The sequence below is a fragment of the Crocodylus porosus genome, unplaced genomic scaffold (genome assembly GCF_001723895.1).
Source record: "Crocodylus porosus isolate Cpor-Errol unplaced genomic scaffold, CroPor_comp1, whole genome shotgun sequence".
Taxonomy (NCBI): Eukaryota; Metazoa; Chordata; order Crocodylia; family Crocodylidae; genus Crocodylus; species Crocodylus porosus.
In genome coordinates this window covers 67,633,797-67,655,719 of record NW_017728943.1, presented here as the reverse complement: position 1 = coordinate 67,655,719, position 21,923 = coordinate 67,633,797, and the positions used below count along the sequence as shown (strand labels likewise).

Here is a 21,923-nt window from a genome sequence, read left to right as displayed (position 1 = left end):
CCTCCTCCCGAGAAACGAACCACGATTTTTATATCACCCTGGTGGAGAATCACTGCTCTAGGCCACGGACTATGGGAGCACCCAAAGCATCACCTGTGACAGCACCAGCAGGCAGGCATTTTTGTGTAGGGAAGGCATGTTTGCTTCCTCTGTTGTAGGACAAACTCACTGAAGTGCTACTAGCACAGCAGAGCTCAGCTGTTTTGCCCTGTAGGCCAGATGGCCAGGGCCCAGTCTGGCTGAGTGGGATCCAGCTGGTAAGCCCAATTCATGGGACATGGTGCAGAAGGCCTTGACCCAGCCACGTGGGTGTGGGGGTGGGGAAGGAAGCATGGCTTGGCTTTGCAAGGCCTAGGGAGCTGGCAGCAAGGGAGGGGCCGTGTCTTAATTCCCACTGCTGCTGCACTGCACGGCCAAGATTTTCCACCTGGGGAGAACCCCATGGGCTGGACGCTGTGGCTCCTCAGGCTGCACTTGGCCCAGGGGCAGGGGCCTAAAGACAAGGGCTCACACTATTATCACAGGACGGGTGCAGAAAGCCACACGTTAAGAGGGCCCCTGTGCAGAAGGTGCCGAGACGTCCCCCACTCTGAATCTACCCGGGAAAGCTCCACCCTCATCAGGGCTCTGGAGCCTCAGCGCGCCCCGGCCGCCTCAACATACCACGTGACCGCCACTAGCTCCGCCCCCAGCCACGTGTAGCTCAGCGCCCTCCGCCTGCCGGGGGCGGGGCCGCGCGTACCACCCCGCCCACGTGACTTTCGCGTCTGCACTCTCCCACCCCGCCCGCGACCCATCTTGCGCATGCGCACGGCCGGCCGGGAAGCAGCTGGAACAGTTCCGGGTACGAGGTCCCAGGGGCGCGGCGGGGGCTGGCGCCATGTCGTGTGCGCTCGTGTCCTTCTGCCACTTCCAGGAGCTCGAGGCGGCCCGAGACTTCCTGTGCCCGCACCTACGCCAGCCCGGCGCCGCGGCCGCGCGGGACGCCGGTGAGTCCGAGGGGCGGCAGCAGGGCTACAAGTGGGGTGGAAACTCGCAACCGCCCCTATTGTCATGAAGGTTGTGGGGCCCCTGGCAGACACTCTTCCACCTGAACCGGTCCTGAAGGCAGTGCGGCTTGGGTACGAGCCAGGGTTGCTTTCGTTTAATTTAATCCCTGTTGAGTTAAATGAAAGCAACCCTGGCTGGTACCCGATAAAGAGTCTCAAGATAAGGAAGATATGATCGAGATTCTTTATCCAGTTTCTTGATAAAGAATCTCAAGACACCCCCCCCCCCCAGGTTTGTGCTCTAAGAAGCGGTCAGAGAGAACAGAAGAGCCTGAGACGCCATAGTTGTCATACACTCACAGGTACACCTGCCCGTGGGTGTCACAGCACACCACAAATGGCAAACATTAGTGCACAGGCAGGATTGTTCTTGCAGTTATTAGGCCTCTTGCTTTCTAAAGGGCTTTAAAATCATGTTTGCTTATCTTCCAGTTGAGGCACTGATCCTGTGATTCTTTGGTGAACTGCTTGTGCATCCTGCAGAATCTCATTAAATTCACTAGGACTGCAAGCAGGTTCAGTGGTCCCCCTGCGTTACGTATGTTTTAGGCTCCAGCTCTCAACGTTTTGTCCTTTGATAACCTTCTCCCGCGGGCTTTCTGTTAGGAGTGATCCGATCAGAGGAAGGTGGAATGTCTCTTGCACTGTGAATCATAGATAGCATCATTGAAAAGTAGGGCTGGGAGGGGCCCCAGGAAGTTACAGGGTCCAACATCCTGTTAAAAGCAGGATCATCTCCTCAAACCATCTAAGCAAAGTGTTATGAGGGCAGTGTGCTGTCAGGAAGTGGGTTGTTAAAATACACTTAGGAGATCTATGGAAGAGGAAAATGTTCCCCTCTGAGGAAGGTGAAAATTCTTGCAGCCCATGCCAGTCTGAGTGCCAGGTACAATTCCTTCCTGATCCCAAATGTACTTATGAGATTGCCTTTGCAAATTCTCTTTAAGAAGGGGAAGATTACTTTGGTTGGCTTAAATTAAAAAAAAACCCCAACATATAACTTCTGTTGCTGTTGTATTGTTTAGGACCACTGGTCATGTACCTTGACCTCACTGTGCTGAGCATTGTACACAACAAAAAGCTAGTTTTACCCTAAAAAACTAGTCCTGTTGTCTGTTGCTATTTAAGTAGACAGTAAGAGACAGCAGGGAAATACAGGCAAATAAGAGAGTACCAGGCAAAAATGAGATTGTATCAGTCTACAAGGTAAGCAGTGTTGACTCACTGCAATTTTCTTTTTGTAGGCATCATGTTGAGTCTTGAAAGAGGCTAATGTTGATGTTTCCAGGAAGCTTCAAGCCTGAGTGGCAGCATGGGAGGAAGCACACAGGGTCTTTCTAAAATTTAACAGGTAGGCAGTGGAGACTAGTACAATAGGCTGATCAGAAGTAGATTTTGAATCCAGTAGTGATAAGAGATGACAGGTAGGCAGCGGACAGGCTGTGAAATAATCTGTCTGTTATGTAGGAGAAGATGCAGAGAAAGCAGAGACATAGTGTATGCATCAGGTTAGAAAAATAAAGCTGCAGCCTTCTGAATGTGTATCAGTGGGGCAAGATTGTGTTTGTAAGGACCAGAAAGAAGGATGTTACAGTAACAGACAAAGGTGATGAAAGCATCTTGGTGATGAAAGAGTTTTAACTGTATGGACAGTTATGATAGGCTTTGTCCTACAGATCTTAGAAAGAATGAGGAAGACTTACACATAGCTGAATAGGAGAATCTAGTGCAGGGTGGGCAAAATACAGCCTGGGGGCTGAATGCGGCCCGCCAGGCTATTCTATCCGATTTGCGGGGCCCCTAAAAAATTTAGAAAATTAATATTAATCTGCCCTGGGCTGCCTGTCACGTGGCCCTCGTTGGCTTTCCAGAACTCATTAAGTGGCCCTCTGTCCAAAATAATAGTCTGACCCTGATCTGGTGGTATAAGATGACACCCAATTATTGGCTTGAGTGACAGATGAGACTGTAATGTTCATAAAGACCCAGAAAGGCAGAGGGAAGGGCTTGGGGGAGAAATATTAAGAACTTTAGGCATGTTAAGACAACTAACAACTAGGCATCCATGAGGAGGTATCAGAGACGAGCTGAGATCTTAGTTTGGACAGAAGACAAACCTTGAATAAAGAGGTAGATCTTTGAGTTGTTTCCATTGAGATGGGAGGTCAGTGTGTTTCTGGATGAGCAAGACGAGATGGGGATGAAGGGCAATCATGTGAAACCTGCACAAAATTAGTGAGTGGGATAGAGAGCCATGTAGTGGATCAGTGGATAAACGCTGTTGAAAATTGCTTTGGCCATTAATTTCTAGTTTTGCTTTTGAAAACTTTAAAGGTGGTATTTCTTATCTACTTTGTACTAAAGTGAAAAGTTGTGGGGGGAAAAAAGTTTTGAGTGTATGTATGCCAGGAGAAAAATGAGATTTAACATTTCTACAATTTCTGTGTAATAGTGAAGTACCTTGTTACTGGTATCAGCAACTGATGAGCTTTGTGCAGGCTATAATTTTGTCACAAAATTGTTGTATGAATAGTGTCAGAATAGGTTTATCTCTGTTGTTTCTTTATAAGAGACTTTACAAAGGATAAACTTGATAGAAGCAATTTTGGTTGTAGAATCACCTTGTCAAGACATAAGGAAAAATGTTTAATCAGCCAAATTCCACAGTTCAGCACCTCTGCTGCTCTAAAACCTGGTTCAGAAACAATTATGCACTTCTGCCCAAGTAACTTGGCATTACTTTTTGAGTGTCATTTCTTGAAACATCATAACAGGTGAGGACATGTGCAATGTTGTCTGTGTATGAAGGAGAGTTTTCAGGAGCTGACTGATAGCTTTGAAGCATCTCCAAATTGTTGAAGATAAGCCACCAGTTGTCAGTATGTACCGCTTCATAATCCTATGTTAAGAAAAATACCTACTAAAAGAGATGAAATATTTCCTGCCTTTTTAAAGTGTATTTATACTTGAGAGCACTTGTGTACAAATGTTTTTTACTGCAGAGTTGGTTTCTCTTTGTGTAGCTCTTAAATTTCTTTTAAATAGCAGCTGCAGAAAGAGAATGTTTTCAGATATACCATATTAGTCTGAATCCTTACCCTGGTCATGACTAGGTAGTGATGGTGGAAGCAGTGCTATCTCTAGTCCCTAGCCAGATTGGGGCTGTAGCCAGAGCCATAGCAGTTCTACTTCTGCTGGGTGGACTGTCCTGTGCTAACCTACCACTGGGTGAGCTCCCCTTCTTTCTCCCTCCTACACTACATGGTTTTTTCTGTGCTCACTTCATGCACTGAGTAGCCTCCCCTATACTCTTCTGCTGCACACCCCAACCACCTGAGCCCCTTTGAGTTATTCTAGCTCTGGCCAGAAAGCAGCAGTGGTGGCAACTGCTTAGGCCCCAGTCCTGGTACTTGAACCCAAGATGAGGCTTCTTCCCCATGTTAAACCGTGTGGGGAAGCAGGGGAAGAAACCTTATCTTGGATTCAAGTAAATACAGTAAAATCACACACACTGTCAGAAAGATCCAAAGAAAATTCATTGTCTTAAAAATTAAAAATAGTTAACATTGCTGTATTCTGCTTCTTATTGTACTTAAAAGGAAAGTTCTCTAATCCTTCATTTTTTTGGTCTCCATAATCTGATTATGGATTATAGTAATTTCCTTACTAGACCAGATTGAACATAATCTTGTATTTGAACATAATGAAGGATTGAGCGGTAGTGCAGCTCTTGCACGTACAGTTGTGTTTTGATTTCTTAGGCCAAGAATATACTTCTCTAGTTGGATTCTTTACTAGTTTACAGTGCAGAGAAGGTATAAATCTCTATTCAAACCATTTATCATCACACTCATTTTCATAACTAAATAATTTCACATGATGCAGAGTAGAGTAGAATCATATTCATTATGATTGGATCCTGGTGTTACCTTTTTTCTTTCAATTCTATTGCGTTGTATTTATTTTTATTTGGAGTATTTCGTTTTTGCTTTTTTATCTTCTAAGAGTATGCATAAAAGTTGTATATCTTTATGGTAGCATAGCACAGTCAGATATGACATGAAATGATACCCAGGTTGCCTGCCTACTTAGTCTTCTAGGATTTGCATTTGTATTTGTTGACAGTGCAGGCCATCGTAGGACCACATTTTGTCTTCTCGGGGAAAAATGACAAAGCATAAGTGGATATGAGTAGGGACTTACCGAAGTCAAGGTGGTTGCTGGCTGATTTTTCAGGGAAACCCATGGGCCTGACAGCCATTTTGTGGGTTGAGCATGGTGCCCTCCAAGCCTCTGATTGGCTGAGACCCTACCCCCAGGTGCTGATTGGGTGTGAGAGTTGTGCATTGTATGGACACACTCCTCTCCACCAATTGGTGGTGAGGTGTGGGGATGTATGTTGTATGATGGACAGCCCTCGCAGCCAATCAGTGGTGAGGGGCTGGGGCAGCAGCCATCTTGGGCTTGCCTGTTGTGGAAGCAGCCCCTCCCTTCTTCCACCCTTAGAATTAGTATGTCTTATCCTATCTTAATCTCTTTTAGAGGAGAAGATAAAAAGGAGATATTTTTCTTTTTCAGCTCCAGCAGAAGCGGCAACTCCATGGGTGATCTAGGGTTTAAGCACCAACCAGAAAGAATTAGTGGGTGCTCAGCACCAGCGGCCCACAGTGGGAAAGCCGGGTTGAAGTAACACACTGCCTCTTCTTCTGGGCTTGGTGTGGGAACACACAACCCGCCCCCCCAAAAAACCCCCAAAACCAAAACAAAACTCACCCACTGGCAAAAAAACAAAGTTGGAGCCTGTGACTGCTTTAGGCACTGTCTCAAATCAGAATGAATTAGTTGGAATGAAGAAGGGTGTAGGTTCTAGCCAGATTGGTTTAAGGACGTTGGTAGCCAAGGTTCTTTGGGTAAATCCACTACCTTTTATTAGACCAACTCAAATAGTTGGAAAAATACTTCTTTGCAAGCTTTTGGGTACAAATACTGTTCGTCAGGTGTGCTCAGCCTGACTATGGGTATTTGTCCCTAAAAACTTGCTAAGAAGAATTCTTCCAACTATTTGAGTTGGTCTAATAAAAGATATTGGATTTACCCAAAGAACCTTGTCTGCATTGGAATGAAGAAAACATTTTGAGGCAAAGCTTTTCTGTGTAACAGAAATTTAAAATTTTACTACTGGGAAAAGTGTAAATACTAACATTTACTCTATTGTAAAGACTGAATGTAGATACCAAATGCAGTAAATCAGTGGCGCTTAACATTTTGCCCTGCAAGCTGGATTGGCAGTGCCCAGTTCCTCTGCAGTCCAGATCCAGCCAGTAAACCCAATACAGCATTTGGTTCATAGCAACCCCAGTCTGGTTGCATAGGGGGAAGGGGCACGGCCTTACACCTGTCCATCTGTATGGGACTTGGTATTTTGGCAGCGAGGGACCAGTGGCTGGATTAATTGCTACTGCTCCACCTCCACTGCAAAATTTCCTGACCTGTGGGGAGCCCTAAGTCTGATGCTGTGACTCCTCAGGCTGGATTTGGCCCACAGCCTGGGGGTTGAGCCACCCCTGCAGTAGATGATATGAAGCTGATATATTTAAAAGCTTCAGAAGTTAAAGATGATTTTTCTTTGTTCTCTATAAAACTAAAAGGTAGTTGTATTTAACTCATTCATTTTGCATTGATATTGCTTCTTTTATTTATATAGTTTTAATAGGTTATATCCACTTAGTCCTTTTAACATGGGTTGTTATTGAATCATAGAATCAGCAAGTTGGAAGGGACCTAGACAGATCATCTAGTCCGACTCCCTGCCATGGGCAGGAAGGAGCACTGGGGGTGGGAGGGGTCATAAGACCCCAGCCAGGTGCCTATCCAGTCTCCGCTTGGCACAGGGTGACAAAAGAAAAGGGATGGAGACCCTGTTTCCAGGGCCGGAATCACGGCTGGTAAACCCTGTGGCCCCTGGGGAATGACCCCAAAAGCCCCGTAATGGACAGATACTCGCCTGCTGCAGGTATGGCGGCCGGGACCTGGCAGAAGCTAGATGAGCCGTCCATGGGGTTCATCAGCTGCTTATCTGTTTAGCTGGAGCTGACACTGGGCAGTGATGTCATAAAGACACACCGGCTGGGTCCAGCAAAAGCCGGCTGCAGGAAAGATGCCGGTGAGCAGCAGCTGGGAGGAGGCTGTGTGCTCCTGCTGGTGCAGTCAGTCGCTTCCATGCAGGGACCCAGGACAGAGTCCCAAAGAGGGGTCTGCCCCATAATGGAGTGGCACTCGGTGCCAGAGCTGGGAAGGATGCCAAGGGATGGACCACAGCATTACATGTAGGAGGTGTGAGTAGGGAGGAGGGACAGTACCTCCCTGACACTTCTGTTTATTTCTTTCTGCATTTTTGGTTGCCCCTGAGGCCGAAGAGCAGACACACGCTTCACTTCCGGGGCCAAGGGGCCAGGGGCCCTCGGGGATTCCAGGTAAGGATTCTGAAAGCCCATTAGGCTGCCCAGTGGCCAGAAGGCCCTGCGCTCCCAAGAAGAGAGCGAGACCACCAGGCATATCACAGGCCTTCTTAGCTGAGCCCAGAAACAAGGGGCCTTCATCCAGTATGCAGCTTGGAAATGAGATGCTGTGCTCATATTGTCACACTCGAGGCCCAGAATCAGGTCCATGCCATTAGGCCTGGCACCCAAGGGGTTCAGGCTAACTAACACACGACCAAGTCTAGCTGGTTGAACAAAAACATCAAGATGTGATGGGTGAGTATTGGGGGCTTCCCTGGGCAGGTGATGTATGATCAGCATGGGTGCCCAAGAGAGAACATAGATGAGATGAAAGTACCCAATCCCAGGCTGCTTAGGAACAGCTACTCGGATCTAGACGGGCACAGTCATAATTTCACATGCCATTTTAAGCAGGTAAGCAAGGTTCTTTGGGTAGATATGATATTTTTTATTCGATCAACTGAGTAGTTGGGAAAAACTTCTTAGCAAGCTTTTGGGCGCAATCACCCTTCTTCACAGAAAAAGAACTTCATAGAAAAATAACTTTTTTTTCCCCAACTACTCCAGTTGGTCTAATAAAAGATACCACATCTACCCAAAGAACCTTGCCTGCCTGTGTCCCTAGACCAACATGGCTACAACCAAAAACCCAGCAACATTTTAAGCAGGTGTATTTTTAAGAAACCCCCCCCCCATAATTTTAGAAAAATAATGGTTGATGCAGACTGATACAGTTAATTTTTTTTGGATTGGGATAGTTCAGCAGTAGGGAAGTGTGATGGGAAACAGTGAATTAAATGCATGTAATCAGTTTTAAAACAACAAATGAAGTATTTTTTTTGCAACAGCAAAGTGATTCATTCCATTTGCGTATGTAAATGAACGATAAACTGCCCATCTCATCTGAAGAATGGTTATTAATTTATTGTGTCTCCTAAGTAGTCACGCTTCTGGGTACTTCAGTAAATTAAACACTGGAAGGAAGTCATTTTCTAGAGATGCATGCTGTTTTCCTTTATTGCTCTATGCAGTCGGATATCAAAACTTGCATTTAAAGTACATAGTGGTAACACTGAAATGACTTAAAAGCAGTCTTATAAATATTTGTAGAACATTACATTGACTTATGATTTGCCTACTTACAAATGTGTGTCCTCTTTTCATTGGACTGATTAATATTAGAGATGTCAGCGTGGCTCTCAGCTCTTTGCTCTAGGTAGTAAAAGCATTATTAAGGGAAAAGTTACTAACCAACTGAGGATATTTGGTTGATAGCCAGTAGGTTCTTGTCTTGGAAAGGAAGGTTCTACCACTTTCATGTTTTAATAGAGAATGAGTTTCACAAAACATGACATTTTTTTTTAAAGCTGCTAGGTTAATGTTAGCAATAACAGCGAGACAAACATTTTCTGGATTCCTAGCATCATGGCATCTAATTGTTTTAGAAAGCTGCTGAACAACTCCTAACAAGTATGCATGTTAGGAATAATATTTGTATTGCATTTAATCTGGTTGATAACAATGGTATAAGATATTTTGGGATCACGTATCAACTTGATCTAAAAATATTTACAGTCATTTTTATGCTGTAATGGCTATAAAACCAGTTGTACATGAATTGTAAGTAGTTTATTCGTTTCATGCTTTTCTGTAATGGGACGAAATGATCCACGTATTAAGTATCAGATTGATAAAATTTTAGTGTTAAGAAATTAATTGTTAATTAACTACACAGTTGAGGCATGAATACACACCAGATACACCTAGACTATGTACTGTGGCTCAGGACAGAGTGGTTGCTGCCACAGCAGTTAGTGTGTGGCCTGGCAGAGGCCAGAGGTTGTATGTGCTCTGTTTCATGCCCTGGGCCAGAGTGGGGCCTCAGCTGGAGCTGGAACTGCAACTGAAAGATAAGCAGTAGTTGCAGGTGGGGGGTGGTGAGGAAGGCAGGATGGGGACTGGCAGCAGGGGGCCCAGTGGAGAGGAGCAGTTGCGGGGTATGCGGGTACAAGGGGGCAGGTAGCACAGGGGACAGGTTTGGGGTGGGGGGCAGGTGCAATGGGCAGGGTTCAGGCCACTTGACTCCACTGCTGCTTGTCCCCATGCAGTGGTGAAAGGGAGGAATTTAAGATGACCCTCCAAAAATTAGACTCTGTACATGGACTATTTTAACAAAAGTATACATTTTCCATGTCCTGAATATAATTGTGGGAGGAGGGTGGTGGTGTTATTTTAAATTCAAAGTCATCTTGTATTTGGGTAAATATGGCATTTATCTTATCCCAGTGTTAGTCATTCAAGCTTTAAGTTTACACTAGAAACATTCACTTGGTTAGAAACATTCTATAAAGCATATTAACATTATCAACACTGAAACGGAAATTAAAGTCACAGAACCTATGATTCAGGTATAGTTTAGTTTTAGTAGCTTAGTAAATGGACTTTTCAAATGCTGACACATGTTTAGGATATATTCTTGCATATTAAGTGCACCCCACATAAATGTTTCCCGTGATGTTATTTATACCTTTATTTTTAAAGTTTTAAAACTTCCATGGTAACAAACCCCTAATGTTGTAAATTAGGGTTAGCACTTAGCAGTTCTTGTTGCTGTTGACCCACAGAAGGACTCTATTGCTATTTCTACTTGTTCTCCAGCAGGCAACATGCCTATTTTTACTATGGTGCAGATTGGGAAAGCTAGAAGTAGCAGGAAGCAAAGATATGAGCATGATCTGCATGCCTATGTAGGAAGACATCTCAACGTTGATTTGCATTTCTGTTTTCTGTGTAATTAAAAGGCATAGAAGACATTTAAAATAAAGATTAGCTTTTGCAGCATTTGACATTGTTTTCTTCCCTTCTCTCATTTGTTCATGTAAGTCTGTTTATCTGATACTAACAGTACTTGATGTATGAATTTTTCAAACCTCAAGGAAATCATTAATACTTGAAGTTAGCTCATCTCTGTAAATTAACACCTGTAGGGTGGTATTCCTTCATCTGTTGTTACAGGGTGATAGACCTTGTGACCCTGCCTTGGTGGACTAAGCTGATATCTAGTTTATGTAAAAGTTTTTTTACAAAGAGAGTCCTGAGGTTGTGCTGTACAAATGCACTTCAGGACTACTGTCATACGCAAGGTCGTCTTCTGAGAATACTAATACCAGAGAGTGGCATATTGGTTGCTTTTCTAGCAATTTTAGGTTGTTGCAGAGATGGAATTTCATTCACTTTTAAGTTTATTAAATGCAAGGGGGAGAGAATTTTATTTAGAGCTCTTCGAAAGGGAAATTAAAGTCTTGTGGTATAGTTAATTGGGTCATTTTCTTACTAATCTCTTCTTTCTCTGGCAAAATGGTGATGGTGACCAGATATAAAAACATATTTCACCCTTAACATCACCTTATTTAATTTATCTAAATACTGGAAAATTTTAAAATAAAGATAAGAAACAGATCTTGGAAACGTAAGTTATACAGCTACTTTGGGCATGTCTTTACAGTCGATTTTTGTCTAGTGGTAATGTGCGAAAGCTGGCTGACTCATTCTTTTTACAGATGGGAGAGACCTTTTGAATTATAATAAAGGTTGCTCATCTGTGGGCGTCTTGTATTTGTCCAGGCTTAATCTATTTAGATGCCTTTTCAGCAACATTGTTGGACAGCTTTGTTCTTTACAAATCATTTCTAGTCTATTTAGGTTCTGTCTCACAAGCCATGCAGAAGAGTTTAAAAGCTGTACTTCAGCAAGATTGCTTTAGGTTCTGGGGTTGCTGTGCTGGGTTATGTCATGGTTTGAGTGGATAGCATGTATTGAATCATATAATTAAAGGAGTTGGATCCCGAGCATGATGGTTCTGAATGTTGTGCTATTTCCATACTGACTAATCAGTGTCAGAACCCTGCTTGAGTACGGTTAGCTTCCACTGTGTTTGTTTTTAAACCTCATTTTAAGACTAGCATAGACATGGCTTCTGTTGATGATAAAAATCCTTAGGAAAACCTCTGGAGGAAAAACAGAATTACTGAGAGCAGATGTAGCACAGTCAATGTTGTTGTAATTTGCTACTGATGCCCAGTGGTTCTTTCATGACATGAAGAATTCAGAGTGAGCAATTTGATTTTGCTGTTAGACTACAGCAGTGGGTGCTGGCTTGATGGTGGTTGTCTTGTTGTGGATGTATATGCACTGGGTTCATCTCTACCTATGATAGGCCAGTAAACAGTTGTGGTAATGCAGTCTGATTTCTGCTAGGTTTGTTGATCTTTGAACAAGGAGAAAGTCCTCCCACTCTAGTCCTCAAGGCTGGATCCAGATGTGTAGGCACATGTGGTTTGTGGCACTGCAGACCTCTTTGCTGGGCCACAAACTGCACAAGTTCAACATCAGTCAATGCTTGGCACTGTTGATTTGCAGTGCTGGGGCAAAATTTGCTACTGGGATTTACAGGTAGCAAACAAACAAACCCTGGAAACATGCCAAAGTGGTGAGCCCCTGGACAAATACATAAGTGGAGGAGCTGGCAGGCCAGGGCTGCCTGCTCACCTGCCTCCATGTGCTGTGGAGCCCCCGTGAGCCGCACTGTGCCCTAGCAGCTACTCCCTGGGTGGCTGAGGCACAGGGTTCTTCAAGACAGGGGAGCAGGCAGCCCTGGGCTGGCTGCTCCCCTGTCTCCACATGCCTCAGTGCGTTGGCTCTGCTGCAGAGCCCCATGCACTGAGGCACATGGAGCCCTCGAGCTCAGGCACCCTGTGCCCCAACCAGCCATGGAGCAGCTGGCTGGGGAGGAGTGTGCCTTGAGACGGGAGAACAGGCAGCTTTGGGCTGGGTACTCCCCTGTCTCTGCGTGCCTCAGTGTGGGGGCTGTACATGTAGTTGGTTGGGGCACAGTGCTACAAGGTGGGGGCTCTGCAGTGTGCAAAGTTGTAGAAGCAGGCAGCCTTGCACTCTGGGCTGGCTACTCCCCCCATCTCCACTTGTTGCTTCCCAACTTGCCAGGGCACAGAGTGCCTTGGCACAATGAATGGCTTCCCCTTGCTGAGGCGCCCAGAGTCCCAGTCAGGCTCTCCCCCCCCCCCACCGCAGCACATGGAGCAGTGGGACAGTGTGTCCTGCTGCAAAGCATATGGGCAGGGGCATGCAGTGGGGCACAAAGTAGCAATGCAGATTTCTGCCGCTACTATTTGTGCTGATGTAAAGTCACACCCCTGCTTGTGTGGGCCCAATTTAATAGTCAGTGCAAGACTGTCCCCTTTATTTTTGTTTGCCTATGCATTGATGTGAATGCAGGAATTTATTTTCTATTACATTTTGTATCTCTGACTCTTCATCATATCCTAGACTCTCAACATATTTAAAAACATTGATTAACCATTTTGATACCACTGTGAAGTGGTACATTAATACCTCATTTTTAAGGGGGGTGAATTGTGGTAGTAAGTCACTTCTGGGTCTTGTTATTGCATCGATGTCTGAATTTGGGATGGAGTTCAAATCTTAATCTCCAGGTCCCTGCCTTACCCACTAAGATGTGTTACCTCCTTCCAACAGCTTTCAAAGAGAGAACTAAAAATGATAGGAAATGGCCTTTCTTTTTTTTGAATTTCTTTTGTCTGTCAGTCTTTTGTGCCTACAAGCAAGGCCAAGACACTGGATTTACTACTACTCTGTAATCCTTTTCTGCACACATTCCTCTTCTCAGTATTGGGATTCTGTTGGAGGCTGGGCACAGGAAAGGATCCTCTGTTTGTTTATTAAGTGCAGTTTTATCTTTCTCAGAGGCCTGGCTTTGAGGGGGACATTTAAGGGGATCAGAAAAGATGCCAGAAAGCAGCAGCCTAAGGTGTGATTTTTTTTTTATTTTTATTTTAAATATTTATTTATTTATTTTAAAATTATTGCTTATCTCACTCATAGGGTAAGTGCATTCCCTTCCTTAACATTTCTAGGAACATCTAACCCTGGGAGCAACAGACTGAATTCACTTCCAAGCTAACAAGCCTTCCACTAAATCCTGAAGATGGGGATTTTGTTCATCTATATCAGATGAAAGGAATTTCTATCAATAGATTAAAAAGCTCCCCTGTCTCCACATGCCTTTATGTATTCTTGTTGGAAAAGCAAATTCTGTCATGAGTTTGGCACTGAATTTAATTTGCTGGTCAGTTCTCAGGTTATGAAGATAAATGCATAGATCCATTGAGAAGACCAGATTAAAACATGCTAGAGAATTTTTAATAATAACTTCTTTCTTTATGTTTTACAAAAATTAGTTTGTTGTACATTTTCCTTTGATGGATTAGAAATGAGTCAAACTTTAGTTTTGCATACTTGCACAGATTAGTAATAGCACAGATACTAATCCATATGGTTATGATCAGAAGTGCCAAGAGTAAAAACCCTTTCCCAATCCCTAGAACTCATTGCCTGTCACACTTATTTAGTCAGCCTGCCTACCCCATCTCCGAAACAACTGACAGAACAGAGTCTCTTTTGTGACCTTATATTCATGGGCCCAGAAGATCAGGGGTGAAATCATGTTCCAAAGACAGAGGTCTTTGCTGTCTTGCCATCAATCCTTTCTTATTAAAAAAATATGTATTTTTAAATATTAGCAGCTTGAAAATGTATGAGTTTTTTTATCCTATTCTGTAGATTCTTATAGGATTTTGAATAGCATAATACAGACTGACTGATACAACAGTATTTATTTTTTACTCGTGCTGTTTTGCAAAGCTCTAAGCTGTACCAAGTGCCTTTGCTCTTTCTGCATCCTTAAAGACAGTGCTGCTTTAGTTTAACCTCATAAATATGATCAAAGAAAAGTCTGCATTATTTTGGCCCAAGGGCATTGTTACCTTAAAAGGACTTCTTTATGAATCAATAACTCTTCAGATTAGCAATAAACTATTTGCAGGAAGGTGAACACTTCTGAACAAAGTTAGGAGGCGTTGAAGATAACTGGATGCATCTTCATTTGTACCTTTTTAGTTGGCAATATGATATCGAGCTAGCTCCATCTTTGCAACGCTAATAAAGACTTGGAATGTATTTTTCTTAAATTCTGCTGGCATTGGTATCTTAAGGCTTTGTTCTTACTGGGGAGAATGTCTGTTTCATCACTTAAGTAGATTTTTCAAGTCCTTTATGTAATCACTTCTGATCATTCTTAGCTTCAAGTTGCTTCACAAGTATTAGCAAGTTAATCTTCATAATACCCTGTTTGTATTCCTTGAAGTGGCTTGTGGGGACCCCGAGATGAAATGAAGTTGATTTGCTTGTTGTCTTTTACCATAAGATGAGGAGCCACCAAAGAGGAATTGATGCCCCACAGTACTAGGCTCTGTAAACTGAGTGACTTGTTTAGAGCTACAGATGAAAACTTGAGATGTACTCTACTCCTAATCCAGTGTATAAACCACATCTTTCTCTTATATTTAAATGTATACTTGGGAAGCATTATATGTAGAAATGAGTATGACTGTCATGAGAAATATAGCATGCTGGTTCTGATGCTTCATGGTGTATATGCTAGTTCCTTTTTACTGTTGTAGCTACCTTGGAAGAGTTAGGTCTGACTAAATTATGATGCATAGGGAAGTTGGACAATCCAAGTTAAGTATTTCTTTGTCAGTTATGTGTTTAAGTGATTTCCTTTTTATAACAAAAATCTTATTGTTCAAAGCAGGCAAGTCATCAAATTGGGAAGACGATGGCTGGGGAGCCTGGGATGAAGCAGAAACACAAGAACCAGTAAGTCTGTATGTGTGAGCTTTCATAAATAAGGTTTTCTTTCAGTAAAAAGATGATTGCTGCTTGTTTACTTTTTTTTAAAGTAGCTTTCATCAAGCCAAGATGTTTCTACACCTGACTTAAAATTTCAGAGCATTTAATGAGAAATTAGCTGTTGATGTCCATAATTGTGCAGGGGATTTTTTCCCCGCCATCTTAAGATGTGTGACTGGGGGCAAGGACATCGTTGCCAGAACTTACAAAGGGTGAAAGCTGATGTCATTGCTTGCCTTATCACCTGAACAAGATCTGAGTTCTGTGCCAAAGAAATAACAAGGCAAAGTAACAGTTCTGCAGCTACCTGTAGGCGCAGTGAATGATACCATGGTCCAAACCAGCCACTTCTGTCCAAGTCTGGATGAAAACTAAGGAGTAAAATAACTGAAAATAGGTACAGTTATTTAGAAAAAGCATATTCCTCTCAGTGGAGCCTGAGACCTAGCCATCCCAATCGCACTTCCTAATCCCTTCTCCTCCTTTGTGCTCAGTGCGCACTGATGAATTTATTACAAATTATTGTAACTAGTTACTTGAGGAGGGGAAGAGAATAATAGCATGTAGGTAAGAAGATGTGGTGGAATAAGCAAGCCCTTGTTCGTTCATCTTTGCATTGTACAGCTCTACGTAGTGAAGGAGAATGAGTGAGAAATTTGAAGAAACTTTGTTGGTCTACAGTCCCACCCTAACTGCCATGGAAATGGTGTGTTTCTTGAACCGCATCTCTGCTATCTGGGTTGTAATGACTCTTGATCGTCACGAAAGAATGATTATATAGAAACCAAAGTAAAAGAACTTTTATAAATTTGGCTTAGAATCTAGGATAAATCCTGAAAGCTGTTAATATAAATATGGGGAGTGACTATCATGGGACTGCTTCACTAGTTGGGTAAATGGTGCAGGGTCAGCCAGATTTTAAAAACCCTTACAGTTCCAAGACTATTTAAAAATAAAGCATGCGACCTGCATACTCTGAGAAGAACAAAACACATGTTTATAGTTCCGTTTAATACAGCAGTGGTTTGTCCAGACAAAACCCATTCCCTGTTGTTTGATCCATCCAGAAAATTGATTTGCATTGAGGCTCATTTGAACCTTCCTTCTAATTTTCCTGTCTCCGATTTTGGTGGGATTTCTGTATGTGCCTTGACTAATTTTTTGTTGAGATTGTTAAATCAGGTTTTGCCTAGTACTTAGATCTTAATTGCTCTGTCCTGTAGCTGTATTTCTAATAAGTGAAACATTTTTTCCCTATGTTAAACCAATCTTGTTTTTCTTGTTCTTATTCTTCCCTGAGGTTAAATTGCTGTGTTCTGTGCTTTCCAAGCTCAGTGCTTCAGACTGAAGCATGTACAGCACAAAATATTTAACAGGAAAGAGAAAACGGCTAACTACTCTAAGGAATGATCTTTTTTGTAGCTTTGTGTATTAACTTGCTGCTGCATCTGCAGTTCCTTTCATACAGTACCGAGACAGTCTCTCTTGAGTGGAATGAAGCAGGTACTGCTCTTACATTGGCTTAAAGTACATAAAAATATGTTAAAAATCCAGCTGTCTTCAACATTTTCCTTTTTATATTTTTGTCCTTTTTTAAGATTCCATATTACACCATTAAGACTTGGGTTTTACAGTCCTGGATTCTGGTATTTCTGACAGTGAAGCGCTGTTAAGTACCAGGAAGGTATCTTGGCTCTGAATCCTCTCAATTTAATTGTGAATTTAAATTAGACAAACATGTCTCTACTGTACCATGCCACCCTTCCCCTCCACATTGCTCCTTTACCCTGTAGAGCCTCTTGGTCCTCTATAGTCATGCTTACTCTCACCACAGCAGGGACAGGGATTCATGGCAAGGGTAAGCATAGGCAGCACAGTGCTGTGGGAGGGCAGAGACTTGTGGCCTATCATTGCGGTTGAGTTGCAAAGAGTGCCCCATGGTGCAAAAGCCTGCTGACCCCTGCTGTATGGAATTCAAACATAAATTAATTTGACCAAGATGATAATGAATTGCTCTTAATTTTTGTTTAGCCTATCTTGACATAAGCTAAGAAACGAGATTGATTACACTTGTGAAATTACATAAAGTGTTAATGCAGGTTGAATAGACAAGTGGTGTTCCTTAGTTCATTTCCTCCGTATGTCATACTGCAATTGTATCTCAGAATTGGAATGTCTCATAGCCAGAAAGGAGACTTAATATATACTGTCTTTCGGGGTGTGTGAAACAGGCCTTATTGGATTCATATTCAGCCCGAGTTGGGGACAGTGATTCGATTCGTTAACTTGGATCACTGTCCCTGATTTTTGATTCGGCTGAATCCGAATCTGAAGATTTGATGCTGATTTGGAGATAGACATAGCTTTAAATATTTTTCTATATACCTTGAGGTATCAGCATGGCTGGTGAATGCCATGATGGATGGGGCATCCCAGAGGAGCGTGGGAGCCCCCCCATGTGCTCAGCGGTGAACCTGGAAGTGTATCGGAAGTTCATCCGGTCCACTTCCAGGTCTGCTGGCCCCCTTCGCATTCCCCTAGGCTTGGTGATCGGCTATGGGGGGGGGGAGGAGATGCCGGGTGCCCCCCCCCAAGACCTGGGGGGCACCAGTTGCCGAGCTTGGGGGAGGTGGTACAAGGGGCCCCCCAGTGTGCTCTCTAATGGACTAGACGTGTTTCTGGTCCACTTTTGGGTCTGCTGCTTAGCATGCTGGGAAGTCCCCCATGCTTCTATGGGATGCTCCATGTGCCCCTGCATCGCAGCATTCGCAAGCTGCCTGGTACCTAGAGGTATGTAGAAAAAACATTTAAAGTCGTGTCTGTGTACAAATCTCTCCAAATCAATTCGGAGAGTTTAAAGGGTCCTCTGATTGATTTGATTTGGATTTGGAGATTTTGCCACTGAATTGGGCCGAATCTCCACCGAATCGAATCAGTGACCAAAGCTTTGCACAGCCCTACTCTCTATCCAGATCCTGACAGGTATTGTGTATGCCTAGCAGCTGTATGTATTTTTGGTTGTAATGTCATATACTAATAAAAATGCTCTTGAAACATTCTCCAGCAAAGCAGCAGAAGTTTGTATATTCAGGAAAGTCAACTGTAAGGTAAATCTTACCTTAGAGCAATAAAACTGGACTTTGACCAACTTTTGCTCTGGGGATTTAAGCCAGAGGCAAGTTTTGTTCCCCAGAGTTGCATGCTAGTATTAATCTGTTCTTCCCTCTTTTACCCTGTATAGTTGTATCTCTATTTCTCAATATTTTCTGTAGTGGTTTCCTGCATCAGTGACTCTGACTCTCCAAGAGAAACTTCTACTGCAGTGGAATCCTCTTGAGGCAAAACTAGATATCTATATTTCTCTCAGAGGACCTTATTTGAAAATTGAGGTTATTTTTGTTTTTGCCTGTGTATAGAACCACTACAGTTCTTAATGTTCACCTAGCACCACTTGACTGAAAAAAATAAAAAAATAGTATTGTTTAAAAATAACTACATACTTTTTTTTTTACCTTGTGCAGGTGACTTAAATGAAGAAATAGTACTTCACATAGATTTAGAGGTGCTATAAAGCACTGAGGTTTGGAATGCTATTTTTTACTTTTGCAATAGATTCAGGGAGAGAGACCACTATGAAGTGGTTGAGAGAAGAGACACTATATTGGTATTTTACACATGCTTTAGATGGAGTCATAGCAGAGTCTACATTGTGTTGAAGGCAACACCATAACCATACCTTTCTTATTTCTTGTACATTTGAGAATTGGGGGTTTTTTCTTCAGAACTAGCAGTGGGCCAGCTTGGTTGGGAGCTTCCCGGATTGAATTTGGTTTTTGAAATCCTGTATTTTGGAAAAGTACAGGTAGAAGAGGAGGTTGTTTTGCTGCAGTGACTTAAATGATAACCTAATTGAATTGTGTAAGCAGACATTTATCAAATACTGTTCTTTATGCATAATTTTGGGTAAACTATTCATGTTGCAAACTGACCACTTAATCCACTTTCTCATTTCATGATTAGAGGGTAAGAGAACAGGTCTTATGAAGAGAGGCTGAGAGCCATGGGACTCTTCAGCTTTGAAAAGTGCAGGCTAAGGAGTGACCTGGTGGCAGCTTATAAAAATATAAGGGGTGTGTATCAGGGTCTTGAGGGATGCTGGTTCACCAGAGCACCCCAAGGGATGACAAGGTCCAACGGTCACAAACTGCTCCAAGACATAAGAAAAAGCTTCTTTAGTGTCCGAGCCCCCAAGGCCTGGAATAGACTCCCTCCAGAGGTGGTACCAAGCACCTACTCTGGACTTCCTTGAGAAACATCTGGATGCTTATCTTGGGATCCTTTGACCCTAGCTGACTTCCTGCCCCTGGGGCAAGGGGCTGGACTTGATGATCTTCCGAAGTCCCTTCCAGCTCTAATGTCTATGAAATCTTTTTTTGTTTCTTAGTTTCTCTCTAATCCATAATAGTACTTTAACTCTCATTTAATGATGTTTAATAGCCTTTGAAAGACAGGTTTTCCAGATGGTCAGCTGATATTCCTTTATCTGCTCTTCTGCTGGTCTGCTAAAAGAATTCATGTTAGGTTGATATGTTTGACTTACATTACTGTGCAAGCCACCATTTTTTAACTGGTAGGTGCTACTGAGTAGTCTTAAGAAATGGAATAAGTTACATATGGATACTTCGTAACAAACTGAAATTTTGGAACTTATTGCATATATTAATCAAAGTTTTACATATAGGGAGAAGAAGAGTCCAGTTGCAAGACACAGACGAATTATTGGCTTCAGGACTGTGTATTATCGTTGTCACCCACAAATGATCTGATGGTAATAGCTCGTGAGCAGAAAGCTGTTTTTTTAGTGCGTAAGTATGTAATACACAATATGTACTCGTGGCGTGGTCTCTTAACCTAGTGAGCAGCATATTTTATCATAAAGAGCTGTCTTCAGGGATTTTCTGAGGGTGGGCAGTTTTAGGTAATATGTGTGGTCTATTATATAAGCAAACCCAGCAAGTCTGAGGTTTAGCTATGTATCTCATTTCCAGTGGAGCTGAGTCTGAGTCAGTAAGTTTAACAGACCTAATTGGTTAATGTGTGTGCTATACCTGGCTTCTTGTCTCTAGAACAGGCAAAGTAAAATTCTGACCTTTAGAATACAGGCAGTCCTTGGACTTGCAACACAATTGGTTCCTGAAAACCATGTCTTAAGTCGAAACGTTGTAACTTAGAACTGATTTTTCCCATAGGAAACAATGTTATAAATGGGAGATTGATTTCTGAACCCAGGCCCGATACCCTATATTCACCAAAAATAACCCAGAAATTTGAACTCAATCAATTATAGATGAGTAATATAGCTACATTAATGTATTTATATTGTAAAAAACAATCGTATTGATTTGGAAGGACTTCTTTGGTGTGACTTTGCTGGACTTTTTGAAGCGTTCTTGGCTGGAGTCTTCTCAGGAGTCTTGGCTGCAGGTTTTTCTGGAGTCTTGTCTGCTTTCTTAAAGAAAGTGTCCAAGGAAATTTGGACAGGTGTTCTTTAGGGAGATGGACGATGTAGCGAATTTGTTCGCTGGTGTGGCATTGCATCGGATCAAGCATTGTAAAGTCAAAACCGACATCAGAAAGTTGGAACGGTGTCAATTTATAAACGTTTTAAGTGCAAAATGTTGTAACTCAAAATGTTGTAAGTCGAGGACTGCCCATATACTAATTTTGTTTCACATGGACAAGTTGTGTTTTTTTTGGTTTTTTTTTTATGAACTAAACTGACCTGGTCCCTAAGTGCATGAGACACTCTCTCTTTTTTTTTTCTTTCCTAAAATTTAGCCTCATATAGTAGAATATATAGCATTGTTTTATTTTACTGTTGGGGAATGAAACGCTTTAAAAATGCTGGTGAAAATGAAATGAAAATCACTCCTTTTTCTTTAAAGCTCTGATCCTGTATTTTTCATTCCATGCAGAATCATGCATGCCAGAATCTACGTTAGAAACTCCTTTTCCATAGGTAGTGGTAGGTCAGCAATATATGATGCTTATAAGAGCAACTGTTTGGCATTTTGGGAAATGCCAGATGTTTCGCATTTTAGTGTTGTTCCCACTAGATTGAAAATAAACCAGTTACCCTTTAAATGATGTGACGGAACTCCTGCCTCTGCATCATTGGATGTTGATTGTCCTAATTTGTCATGCAGATAGATAGTGTCCACCATCAGACCACAGTATTGTGATTTTTACACTTGACTAACTCTACTTTGAAAACATTAAAGCAACTTTAATCGTAGCTGTAACAAAATGTACTATGATGTTTAATGTTACAATGATGTGAATAAGAAGATAATGAATATTCACATTATCCCCTCCTCCTTCCCCTGGCATCACTCTCTGGGGTTTTAATCTCTGCTGATTACTATCCCAGGAAGTATTTTGTATTTGCTTAGTGCATTTCATCTGAGGATTTAATTGTTTTTAATTACACCTCATAGCTCCAGTGGGGGGGGGAGGGGAGGGGGGAGAGAGAGAGAGAGATCAAGCAGTTTAGCTGCATTGAGTATTGATAGAATTAAGGACAAAA

The 21,923-nt window shown here is 42.5% G+C and overlaps 1 protein-coding gene across 4 annotated transcripts in view; it reads left to right on the top strand.

The window, feature by feature from the left end:
• Window positions 1-843: 843 nt before the first annotated feature.
• RAB3GAP2 (RAB3 GTPase activating non-catalytic protein subunit 2) overlaps window positions 844-21,923 on the top strand; it is a 74,740-nt gene continuing 53,660 nt past the window's right edge. For 2 of the 4 annotated variants that reach the window (XM_019549496.1, XM_019549494.1), the window contains exons 1-3: window positions 844-989; window positions 15,237-15,304; window positions 20,079-20,202. In XM_019549496.1, coding sequence (XP_019405041.1) covers window positions 881-989; window positions 15,237-15,304; window positions 20,079-20,202 — 301 coding nt within the window. In that variant the 5' untranslated portion in view covers window positions 844-880. Of the gene's footprint in view, window positions 990-15,236; window positions 15,313-20,078; window positions 20,203-21,923 lie in introns of those variants that run through there. The other 2 variants (XM_019549495.1, XM_019549497.1) reach the window with 2 other exon arrangements.